We start from the raw sequence: 11131 nt of genomic DNA on the forward strand, positions 1-11131 counted from the left end.
ACAACCGCAGATGGTACAAATAATCCAGCAACTCCTAAGTGGGTTGAAGTCAAGGTTAGTGATGCAATTAATCATTATTTTCCAGTATTGATCTTCAAATGATAACCTCAATACAATTGTTAGATCGAATTATTATTTATATTGAATGTAGAGCCATGTACAAAGCGGAGGGTATGAGTGTGGCTACTACGTGATGCATTGGATGTGGAACATCGTCGGTGGGGGTTTAAAGAATGATTGGAGCATGGTATGTTCGGTTTAACATCTTCAAATTACTATTTTAGTAGTATTTTCATTCATTTTACATCTTCATTAAATACACCCTTTGTATTCTTCATATTTTGTAGTGGTTTCTTGATGGAACGGCGTTAGACAACGAAACAATTACAACGATTCGCCAGAAATGGGCAGCATATTTTCTTAAAGTTCAAAGCATTCAATGTACAAAGTCTTAGTTGACATAGGAAATCTTTTGGTTATTGTGAACATTACTGAGACAAATGTCACTATATAAAATATAAAGGTTTTTGTTTTTAGTCTCTACTTTTATGGCAGTGACCAAAACAAGTGATGGTGAATATTGTTGGGATAAAAAATAAAATAATTGCAAGGACTAAAAACAAAAATGGCTATATTCGCAGAAACATATTTAAACCTTGTATATTTTCCAGGTTTCTGTGTATTGCCTTTTTAACTCTCCTACTTGTGGTTTTACAGTGTATTGGACATAAAGTGCATTCCTGTGGAACCTATTTTTGTGTCTGCAGCAGCATCTGGAGGGTATTTGTTAAATTTCTAAATATTGAATTCTTTGTTGAACTAGTAATTTAATTTATTGATTTGATCCTCTGTTGTAACTTTTAATAAAATGTTAGTCTTATTATGATATGTATGTTTTGCTGTTTTGATTTCGGACATAAGGATGAACTATGGTTAAATATCATTAGTCAGGGTATCCTGCCTTTTATTATGCTTTCAATGTACATTCTTTCTGTTCTTCACTATTCACTTTTTGTTAATATTACGTTATCAAGGAATATGAGGACCTTACTTTCTTTGTAGGGCTGGTTCTAACTATATTGACAACTTGGGTTTTGCTTCACTTACTGTGTGGAACATGAAGACATGGAAAGCCATGGTATGTGCTTCTTTGTATAAAATGTTTTATGTTTATGTTGTTTTATGGCTATTTTTAATTTTGGATTTCATAAAGACAGTCCTTCCTCTTGGAGAAGATCCACCAGCAATTACTTCTCTATGCTTTAATCACAATGGAAAGATTTTGGCAGCTTCTGCCGTTGATGGAATGATTCACATGTTTGGTATCCTTAATTTTGTTCATTTGATTGTTTCCTTGGTTTGATATACTTAGTGATTAATATGTGAAGTAAAATATAATGTAATTTTGTTGTTGTTAAACATATTTCCAATATAATTTGATTTGATTGTCATATTTCCATATTTCTATTGTTATTTGATTTCTTTCTAATTTCTCTTAATTCTTTAGTTTCTAATTATTTATCAATAATATCCATCACACTTAAATCCCCACAATTTCAACAATTGGTTGCATTTATTAAGTTATATCTTCCCTTGCTGGAGTTGCCAATTTGCTGGGATTTCTTGTGCTTTCTATACTCTAGAGGTTCCTTATTATTGGACCCGGTTATTCTCTGATTATTGGGGTCGGTTATTCAGTGAAATAAAATGGTGCATTTCTTTTAAAGATAAATGTATTTAGAATGTTCTAGCAGTGGCCACATGATTTGACAATCATGTCATCCTTAACTAGTCGAAGACATGTCTGCTGGTCTACAAATCACTGGCTGGCCTGCACATGATTCTTCCATCAGTTCAATTCTGTTTGGACCAGATGAGACTAGCATTTTTAGCCTGGGCTCTGATGGGAAGGCAAGTATTATAAATTTAATGTTATTCCAACTTGTGAAATGGGTTGTACATTTATATTAATTTATTCTTTGTTGTCAGATTTTTGAGTGGAGTTTGCAAAATCAAGGTCAAATCCTGTGGTCGAGAGACTCTAGTAGGTATATTTCTAGTTTGACACCTTACACTTAGATGTACACTGTTTCTTTTTTCTTTTGTGCGGCTCAAAATAGTTTTTATTAGCCAAATGCAGGAAAATTTGATGCATGAAATAGAGGATTGTCATATCAGACTCAAGAAGTAAACAGACTTCATTATTTATGAATAAATTATAGAAATAATCTGGTTTTTTTAGGCCAGATTTTAGTACAAACTTCAACAAAGACAGGGTTTCTCCCTAACAAGGAATTTCCTCTTTCAAAATACCAGAAATTCCAATCAAACATCTTAATTGCCTTCTACAAATTAGTCACACAACCTATATATAACTATCATGCAACATATAAATGCCTAATCCTAGATAACTTCCTAATACAGAATTATAACATCCTAATTACAATTTGGGCTTTGGGTCTAACAACTCAATAATATAAAATTGGTTTGGAAGGTTAGGATTGTCCGAGTCTTATAATGACTATATTGGCCATATTTTTTTTAGTCGATGTGGGGTCCCAATATTATAAGTGTAAATATTTTATTTAGAGTATTTGGCTTGCTTTCTAAAGCATTTTTATCTCGGTTCCTCCTATCCTTGGTTTTATACTTGTTTGAAGAAATAATTCACAGCATGACCTTTTTTTTGCCTTCCATAGGTTCTGTTACCCCCTCAATGACTCAAAATATTGCAGACATGAGATGGCATTAGATGCAAATGGGAGGAGACTCTTGGTAACATCCAGTTCATTTAGAGCACCCATATACCAGGTTGATGATTCGTGGTGAATTGTGATTAGACCATTGCCTTTAGGGATTATAATTATATAATTATCCATACATTGGTTTGACTTGTTACACCCAGTAAATTTTGGCTTTGAATATATCTGGTTATCTTGTTAGTTATCTGGAATTGTTGTGTCTGGTTGTCTTGTGTCAGGTTCATGGTCAAATATAAAATAAAAAATGCTATAGCATTGTTGTTTCCTTTAGCTTAAGCATGTGGCAGCCCTCCTTGAATTACAGTCCTAGCTTCTCTGTAGGAGACTCCTCACTATACAGAGAGCCTTGGTTGAAACCAGGGTTATCCTATCTTGTTGAAACATCTAGTGTCAAGGATTAACGCTTAAACCTTGAAGTTTATAACTAGAATGGTAATTTTCTTATAATTCCCCCCTCAGTGCTTAAACCTATTGCTGAAATTTATTTTAGTTATCAGACTGGGACAATAAGGATTGAATTCTTGATCACTAGGTCATGGAGATCTCATGCAGTCATACCATGTTAAGTACTAACTTTTAAAGTCTTACAATTTTTAAGTAGGCCCATGAGTATTTTTGATATCTTGCAATTTTGTCCAACTAGTTAAAATGGGCCATGGCTCATGTTTTGTTCTATATCTAATTAAACATTCCAGAAAATTTCAACCTGGAGACTCCTGGCCCCTAGGCCGTATCATATGAAATGCCTTAACCTAATATAAGGCCAAACAAGTATATCTTGAAGACTCAAAGATCTCGACAAAAGGTTAGAAAATCTAGCTTGCCTTAATCCATTTATTATTAAGCCACTATTACAATATAATATTGGATTAATAGAAGAATTTTTTTTATTGAGTACACAAAATTACAATACTATAATTTTTTTTTATGTTTCTCTATAATTTTCAAAATAATATTTTTTTTAGTTTCTTAATTAATACATGTTAACAAGACTCATTTGTAAAAAAAGAAGTAAAGTAAAATAGAGTGATATTTTATAATTACTTTTATAAAAATAAAATAAAAACTTAACTTCACAAACTGAAAACTATTTCTCTATGGAATGTTTTCTGAAACAATGATTTTCTTTTTTCCTTTTTTAATATAGAAAACGGTATTGTTATTTTGCCCAGCAAAAGTTCAATTGAATGTAGTGCAAAGCAACTAAAAAACACATTTCCATCAAAACTCTAATCTGCAGCAGCCAATATCAGCTGGAGGACTGAAGTCCAGCGGCTTGACAAGCAAACAAACAGAAGGCAAGTCTTGCTTAAGTTTGCTTTCTTCCATGACTCCGTCTTAAATGTCTGCCATTCATTTCTTGGATTGCGTCCATGACTACAATCTGTTCGAACTATTTCCTCAACCAAATCATTTTGCTCTCCTTGTGTTTAATTTCAACAAGATTTTGGACTTTTATGTTTTCTTCAGCTTTAATCAGAGGAACAAGGCGTGGGTTTTCCTGCACATTTAATAGGTTCATTTTTTCTCACTTAAATAAAGCATTTCTTTTCTGTGATTCGTATTTCTTTCAGTTTCTGTTTGTGTCTCTTCTTTTGTTCACTATTTATTACATTTATTTGTTGCATTGTCTTCCTTCTTGCTTCCCATTTGCCAAGTGAGTGGAAAGGGGAAAAGAACAAGTTTTGCTTCTTATGTTTGCTTCAATTTATTTGAGTTTGAGATATTTAGGGCTACTGTAGAATCAGCTTTATATCTTCTCAACTTCGCAATCCAAAAGTTAAAGATAGATATATAATATAGATCATATGACATAACGTAATGCATACTTAATAGAATATAAATAACCCAATGCTCACAACCTCACACATTGCTTTTAGCTGTTGATAACTTTTTATAGGGATATAGTCTTTTTATATTGTATTACGATTTAGGAGATAAATATGCATCTTATCTAACAGTAAATGAAGTTTGCGTCTCCATTATCCTCATCAAAGAAAAGTGGGAAGTCTGCTTCCTAGATGTCAACCATAGTAGCAAAACTGTCTTCTTCTGCCATGCAATTAATTTTGATTAACTTATTTTTCCATTTTTGTGATTGTTGGGAACAGTACTTGTCATAGTTCCTGCACTTGTTTTAGTGCTCCTGATTTTTTACTTTTGAATACAAATTTATGTTCTCACTATGCAGAGATAGCTTATTCCGGTTATGCTGTCTAGTTGAACATGTTCCGACCATTGCATCATGCCCTACCACAACTTCATATTTCTGGTCTTTCACTCCAGACAAGTGCATATATCAAAGAACTTACAGAACACCAAGCCATCTTTCAGGAGTTTCCTCCTTAGCTTCTCGATCAGGTTTTCTTTTAATGTAGAGATCAAATATCTTTGGAAGCCATGATATTCTGGGAAGCTGGCTCCCTGCCAGATACATAAGTAATGAATCAGTTGAGCTGAAGACTCACAATGATGTCATACGGTTCTCTCTAGGCAAGTCTGATGATATTAATAATGCAAAGAAGAGCCAGCTGAACAAAAAATTTAAAATCTCTAGAAAGGCTAAACTAAATGAGCTGAAGTGCTATCGTTTGAAGGCCAAGAAAAAGATGAATTCCCCAAATCCAGAAGTTAGAATTAGATATAAGCTTGAAAAGGTTGGATTTCATTGCGACTGTAATTTTTAGTTTAAAGTTTTGTTTCCTGTAGCTGTTGTACCTTGCTTCTTCAATGTTGTTGATAATTTACTTTTATGATTTTATGATCTATGTTTTATGACATCCTCCAGTTTTCTAGCAAGTAACAATGGTATGAGCATTGTCCTGGTATTCACTAAATTAATGTGCCTCCCCCTTTCTTTGATGTATGGGCATTGAAATAACAAGAATGTTGCTACATATGGATTTGTATTTGAAATACCTCCATGAAATTCTATTTTCTATTTGGGGAAGTTTCTGTTAAGTTATATTTTTCTTTGAGACATTACTACTTCGAATATATTTTTTTCCAGTTACCTGGCTTGTTAGTATAAAATCACAATATACATCAACTTCGATAATAGATATTTTTAACTTGGCCATTCACCTCATAAGTACAGACATGATTTAGTGCCTTAGATAGGCTGGAAAGAGGCATTGTTCCTTTCCTCCTTATTTTTTCCTCTTCTAACTTGCAGTCTTTTATTTTAACTTATAATTCTACAGGCCAAGCGAAAGGAAACTTGGTTGATTGAGAAGCTACAGAAATTTGATGTACCAAAACCCCCTCCAGAAACATATGATCCTGAAATTTTAACTGAGGAGGAGAGGCATTACATGAAGCGCACTGGTGAGAGAAAAAAAACATTATATTCTAGTTGGGAGACGAGGAGTGTTTGGTGGGGTAGTTCTTAATATGCATCTTCACTGGAAAAATCATGAAACGGTAAAGGTTATCTGCAAGCCTTGCAAACCAGGGCAAGTTCATGAATATGCTGAAGAGCTTGCTCGACTAAGCAAAGGCATTGTGATTGACATCAAGCCCAATAATACTATCATTTTTTACCGTGGAAAGAACTATGTAAAACCAGAAGTAATGTCACCTCCAAATACATTATCAAAAGCGAAGGTAATTTCCTTTGCATTTGTTATTCAATGTTCATTGACCAAATGTATTTAGTGATAAATATATTATGGTATTTTTGGTGAAATTATAGGGGAGAGACTCAGAATAATATGATATTTGTATTATGATGTGATACAAGACACTAACCCAACAGTCCTATTTATACTAACACTATAGTCCTAATATGAGAACAAAATAGCTTTCTTAAGATAAAAGATAAAATCTCTGAGAACGGGACATGGTTCCTAACAAGACAAGATATTAGGATCCCTAAAAATAAAGAAACACAATCATCCTGAAAATGAAATAAATTATCATAATTTGTTATGTAGAAGCCATTTTGAAGTTAAGTATCCCTTGTTTCTCTCCTATTGAGCAATTAGAATTGTAAAAATAATCTACTTGAGGGCTGAGTTGAACATGAGTGCATGACAGTGTGATGTATGTTGCAAACTTGCAATATATTAGAGGATTGACATAATCCAAGGATCAAAACCATTCAAATAAAAATAAAAAAAAAATGCAAGTTATTATGGCAATCGTCTTTTCTTGAATCTTGATAAGCTTAAACTAGGTTGATAGGAATGATTTCCATCTTTTATAGCCTTTTTAATATAGATCTGTAGTATTTCATTATGCTCATTTCATTTATCATTCACTGCATTTGACTAAGATAGTTAGCTATAGAAGTTTGAAGACTACTTTGGATTTATGCCTCGACATATTGCTGCTAATAGTAATGTTGGGGAGCTGCTCTCTCACATGCCTCATGTACACTAGTGAATTGAAGCTATAGTTTTTTGTTTTCTATTGAGAGATTAATCCTTTTTTTATTTAGATAAACTTGTAAGCCCTGTGTTTGTCTTCTGAGAAATGAAAAGATTGGTGCTTTGATAGACTGGATAAGTTTAAAAACTGCAAAATGCTGATTCATAGTTTTTCATGGGGAATATATTATGTTGAGAAAGAATTGGGTTATATTCTTTTAGCATAAAGCTTATGGACTTACAATTTCTATCTTATTCTGAAAATTTTCCGAAATGCTGATCACCACCCAGCTTTTGTTGTTGTATATAACATGGATACAACTGAAATTGTATCATTTTATCAGGTAAATGTTTTTCATCATGTTTTATTTTCTTGGGTTTTCTGTGTTAGTAGTGTCTTGGTGTTTTCTAACTCATTTTTACATCTTATCAGAATTCACCAGACGAGCTTTATCTGTTGTTTCAGCAGTTCTGTGACCACTTCCATGCAACATCAAGGAATTCAATGTATATGAATTTCATATCTTCTCATTCAAATAATATCCACGCACTGGAACAGCTCCGGAGCATTAAAGATAAGGCAAGCAGCTCTGCACAGGTAGTGTTGTTGGTTGTATCCTTCTAATCACTTGCCTCCTCTGTCCCTCCCTTCCTAGATAAAAGAAAAAACAAAAGACAATGTACGTGATGTGCTAATGTGTTCTGTGTATAAATTTTGTTTGTAGTTTTGCAGTTTGTGAAGAATATTTTGGAATCAAGATTCATTGTACGTACACATTACTTTTGAATCAAGAATATTTTGATAGAAAAGCTTTATACTCTATGGTCACATCCCAGTGGCAAAAATATTTGCTCAGTAATATTCTAATTGATTAAAAAAAAGTTATAGGTTGTATACTTGTAATTGCATTTAATTCCAACCAAGACACGAGGACCAATCAAGTCATGGCTTGAGGAGTTATTTTTGTTACAGGATAGGGGAGGTTATTTTCAGCTATTGCATTTATATCTATTGTAATAGAAAAAAATTACAGAACTTATGGATGACATTCGTGAGAATGTCTCTGTGTTGACACTGCTTGCTGAGGTCTTGTGCTTGCTGGATATGATTGTAAATTCATTTGCTCATATGATATCAACTAAGCCTGTTGATCGATATACAAGACCAGAATTTACAGGTAAGGAAATTGATCATTTCTATAAAAAAATTGTATATCAGTAAGAAATTTCTTTATTGGTATTTTTTATTTGATAGAGAATGGGCCGTTGGCAATTGATTCTAAACAGGCTATTAATCATATTAAGAGGAAGTATGAGTTGGAGAATATGGAAATTGTGAACAAGGAAAAAGAAAAGGTTCGATATGATTTCCTGGTATTTGTAGAATGTAATTTCCATCAACATGTTTCTAATCAATTTGAACCTTTATAGGCTGACAAAGCCATTGCAGAAATTGAGGCAAAGTGTGGCCAAAAAATTGAAGAATGCAAAGAAGAACAAAGGCAGCAGTTGATGCGCATTGAAGATGAACACACGTTGCTCGTAAGCATAGAAAAAGTCTTGAATTTGAAATTATTGGCTGCTTAGAAATATTCTATCATTGCATTCTATTACATGGGATCATAAGTGTTCTGATTTGTCTTTGGTTATATTTTTAATTACTTAATGTTCTAATTAATTGAAAAAACCATTTTTTAAATAAAGTTACTTTCTGATTAGTATTTGTTAGAGATGCAATATAAAGTCATTCATGTATCGTTACCTAGCAGCTTGAGCTTTTTGGATAGTTTGTTAATGACATGGTACGAAATTCTCTATGACTATGTGGTCTAGAGTTCAATCCTTTCTACTCTTATTCTTCTAATAAAACGTTAAATTTCAGCCAAGGTAGATCATATGTGGACTTGTGCATTATCCACACTTAATGTCCAAAAGGCTCTTGCATGAGAGGCATGTTAAAGATGTAAAATAAAATCATTCATGTATCTTCACCTATGAACTTAAGCTTTTTGGATAATTTGTTCATGATAGTAATAATTAGTAACATCAAATCTGTTATTTAAATGTATCAAAATTTACATGTGAAAATTTAAATTGGTCTAAGTTCATTATAGTTTGTCTTTGACTATTATAGTCCTCTATACGTTTCTTTAAATGGGTATGTACTGAGTTGTGGGGAAGTTATCGCATCATCACTTTCCTTTTTTATGAAATTTGATTAACATTAAGTTTAAAAACTTCCAGGCACTAGGTCACTTGATTTTTCCTGCTCAATTTATAGGTTACTCAAATGAAGCAGGAGCATGACAAGAGGCAAGCAAGCCTCATAGCTGAACACAACGAACAGCTAAAGCGTACCCAACTGTAAGCTGAAAATGAATTGAGAGAGGTGCCACACACGTATGTTTGTCAAAGCCAAAATTTGTATAGAAATTTATTCACCTGTTGATATCTTAATTGTATGTAGAAAACAATGTTTATGAGGAATGATCATGAAGCTCAGATCAAAGCATTGAGGTGTGAACTTGAAGATGAGTGTCGGAAGCTGGAAGAGGAGTTGCATCTTCAAAAATCCAAAGTATGGAATACCCTGATATGATAAATTAATTTCTTGTCATAATTTTTATTATTATATTTATTCTTTGGAATATATTGCAGGAAGACAGGCAAAGGGCTTTGTTGCAGTTGCAGTTGAAAGTGATGAGTGACAAGCCCAAAGAGGACCAAGAAGTGAATTCAAAACAGGTTGACTCGTGTTTCAATCTATTTGTCTGTGTCTGTCTTCAAATGGATGCCATATTTGCTAATTTTCATGTTGGGATACCTTTGGTAGTTTGGTTTGACATATTACATTTATCATTTGGTAGGCACAGTTGGGGAAATGAGAAGACATTTCTTGTATACCTAAATGTGCTTCTTTAATATTCTTTCGACACAAGCTTGAGAATTGTGAACTTAAATACATAGAAGGGTGATGCAAATAAAGACCCACTGGTTCACATATGCATTGTCTTCATGCTAAAATTGTCACTTATGAAACAGGCATAATCTTGTTACTGAAGGCATAACTATTTACTAGCATGATATTAGATAGATTTGATTGGTACCACTTCTCATATCATAGCTGTTTCTAAATTTAAGTTGAAAAGATTTTTATTGATGATTTTTGCACATCACAAAGGGAAGGGTGAAGACAGTGCTCTGAAGGCTTCATGTCATAGCAGCAGAAATAGTGTGTGTGTGTGTGTGTGTCTTTAACTGATAGACATTGGTTTGGTTGTGATTTGGTATCTGTTACTTTAATCATGCTTCTTTTCAAGCTCCTTACTATCTTAAAGATGAACACTATAGAAAGTAACTACACTTACTATTTAGTGGTTTCATGAGTGTAAGGATATTCCAATTGCAATTTGTTTTTTTATTCTTATATCATGTATGCTTAAAAGTTCTACTGAAAAGATGGGTGTGTTTTTACAAGTGTAAGGATATTCCATTTCAGAGCTTCCTAATTTTGTCTGGTGATGGTGTGTTTTTACAAATGCTAAAATTAAGATAGACTCCATGTTATTACTTACTAGTAACTGTTCCCTGGAATTCTATAATTTGTTGTCTCAGACTCTCAGTCATAACCGTCATAAAAAGCAATTGCGTTTCAACGACGTTATATACAATGACGGTTTACAACCGTCGTTAAAAGCACTTAATAACCGTCGTAAAAAGCCATTTTTCTAGTTGTGAATTGAGCTAAGTTCAGACTTGTTATCTGTGAATTTATACAAAATGGATTCTACACTGAAGTTCCACAATATTATGTACAAAAGGGAGAAAGGATTCCTATCTAACTGCCAAGCTGCCTGAGAATGCCTACACAGAGCTCACACATACTCCTGCAGGTATGTTGGCTTTCTACTAACCCTCCTTGGTCTCTTATTGCTGCTATCAACTACATTGTTTCCCATTCCCTGGTCATCCTCTAACCCAGCATTGCTATCAGATTCA

The 11131-nt window shown here is 33.2% G+C and overlaps 2 protein-coding genes, 1 long non-coding RNA gene and 1 pseudogene across 6 annotated transcripts; all 4 read left to right on the plus strand.

The window, feature by feature from the left end:
• Window positions 1-501, plus strand: LOC114405426. Its single transcript, XR_003665213.1, has 3 exons — window positions 1-54; window positions 152-247; window positions 348-501. It is a non-coding gene; the product is annotated as an uncharacterized LOC114405426 (long non-coding RNA).
• Window positions 502-1092: 591 nt separating this feature from the next.
• LOC114406220 (WD repeat-containing protein 91 homolog) lies at window positions 1093-2910 on the plus strand. Of its 2 annotated transcripts, none has more exons than XM_028368866.1 (5): window positions 1093-1138; window positions 1218-1322; window positions 1799-1911; window positions 1990-2048; window positions 2700-2910. In XM_028368866.1, exons 1-5 carry the CDS (start codon window positions 1126-1128, stop codon window positions 2827-2829), a joined length of 420 nt encoding a protein of 139 aa, XP_028224667.1. In that variant the 5' UTR covers window positions 1093-1125; the 3' UTR covers window positions 2830-2910. The 2 variants fall into 2 exon arrangements, with proteins under 2 accessions (XP_028224667.1, XP_028224666.1); XM_028368865.1 differs by having other exon boundaries at window positions 1095-1138; window positions 1214-1322; window positions 2700-2907.
• A 962-nt stretch (window positions 2911-3872) lies between these two features.
• On the plus strand, window positions 3873-6663 carry LOC114406221 (annotated as a pseudogene).
• A 758-nt stretch (window positions 6664-7421) lies between these two features.
• Window positions 7422-9885, plus strand: LOC114406222 (light-mediated development protein DET1-like). Of its 3 annotated transcripts, none has more exons than XM_028368868.1 (6): window positions 7422-7476; window positions 7602-7730; window positions 8564-8674; window positions 9414-9521; window positions 9600-9710; window positions 9791-9885. In XM_028368868.1, the coding sequence occupies exons 1-4, from the start codon at window positions 7444-7446 to the stop codon at window positions 9498-9500; spliced, it is 360 nt and encodes a 119-aa protein (XP_028224669.1). In that variant the 5' UTR covers window positions 7422-7443; the 3' UTR covers window positions 9501-9521; window positions 9600-9710; window positions 9791-9885. The 3 variants fall into 3 exon arrangements, 2 of the variants coding, with proteins under 2 accessions (XP_028224669.1, XP_028224668.1); XM_028368867.1 differs by lacking the exons at window positions 7422-7476; window positions 7602-7730 and adding exons at window positions 8000-8310; window positions 8388-8488; XR_003665391.1 differs by lacking the exons at window positions 7422-7476; window positions 7602-7730 and adding exons at window positions 8112-8310; window positions 8420-8488.
• The last annotated feature ends 1246 nt before the right edge of the window (window positions 9886-11131 follow it).

This window comes from Glycine soja, chromosome 3 (genome assembly GCF_004193775.1).
Source record: "Glycine soja cultivar W05 chromosome 3, ASM419377v2, whole genome shotgun sequence".
NCBI lineage: Eukaryota > Viridiplantae > Streptophyta > Magnoliopsida > Fabales > Fabaceae > Glycine > Glycine soja.

Bases quoted from the DNA above. Each gene is read 5' to 3' on its own strand.
- LOC114406220 (XM_028368865.1), top strand. From the start codon at position 1,118: ATGAAGACATGGAAAGCCATG. The intron at 1,139-1,213 runs GTATGTGCTTCT...GATTTCATAAAG, and splicing joins TGAAGACATGGAAAGCCATG to ACAGTCCTTCCTCTTGGAGA. The intron at 1,323-1,798 runs GTATCCTTAATT...AACTAGTCGAAG, and splicing joins TGGAATGATTCACATGTTTG to ACATGTCTGCTGGTCTACAA.
- LOC114406222 (XM_028368867.1), top strand. From the start codon at position 8,172: ATGGATGACATTCGTGAGAATGTCTCTGTGTTGACACTGCTTGCTGAG. The intron at 8,311-8,387 runs GTAAGGAAATTG...TTTATTTGATAG, and splicing joins TACAAGACCAGAATTTACAG to AGAATGGGCCGTTGGCAATT. The intron at 8,675-9,413 runs GTAAGCATAGAA...CTCAATTTATAG, and splicing joins AAGATGAACACACGTTGCTC to GTTACTCAAATGAAGCAGGA.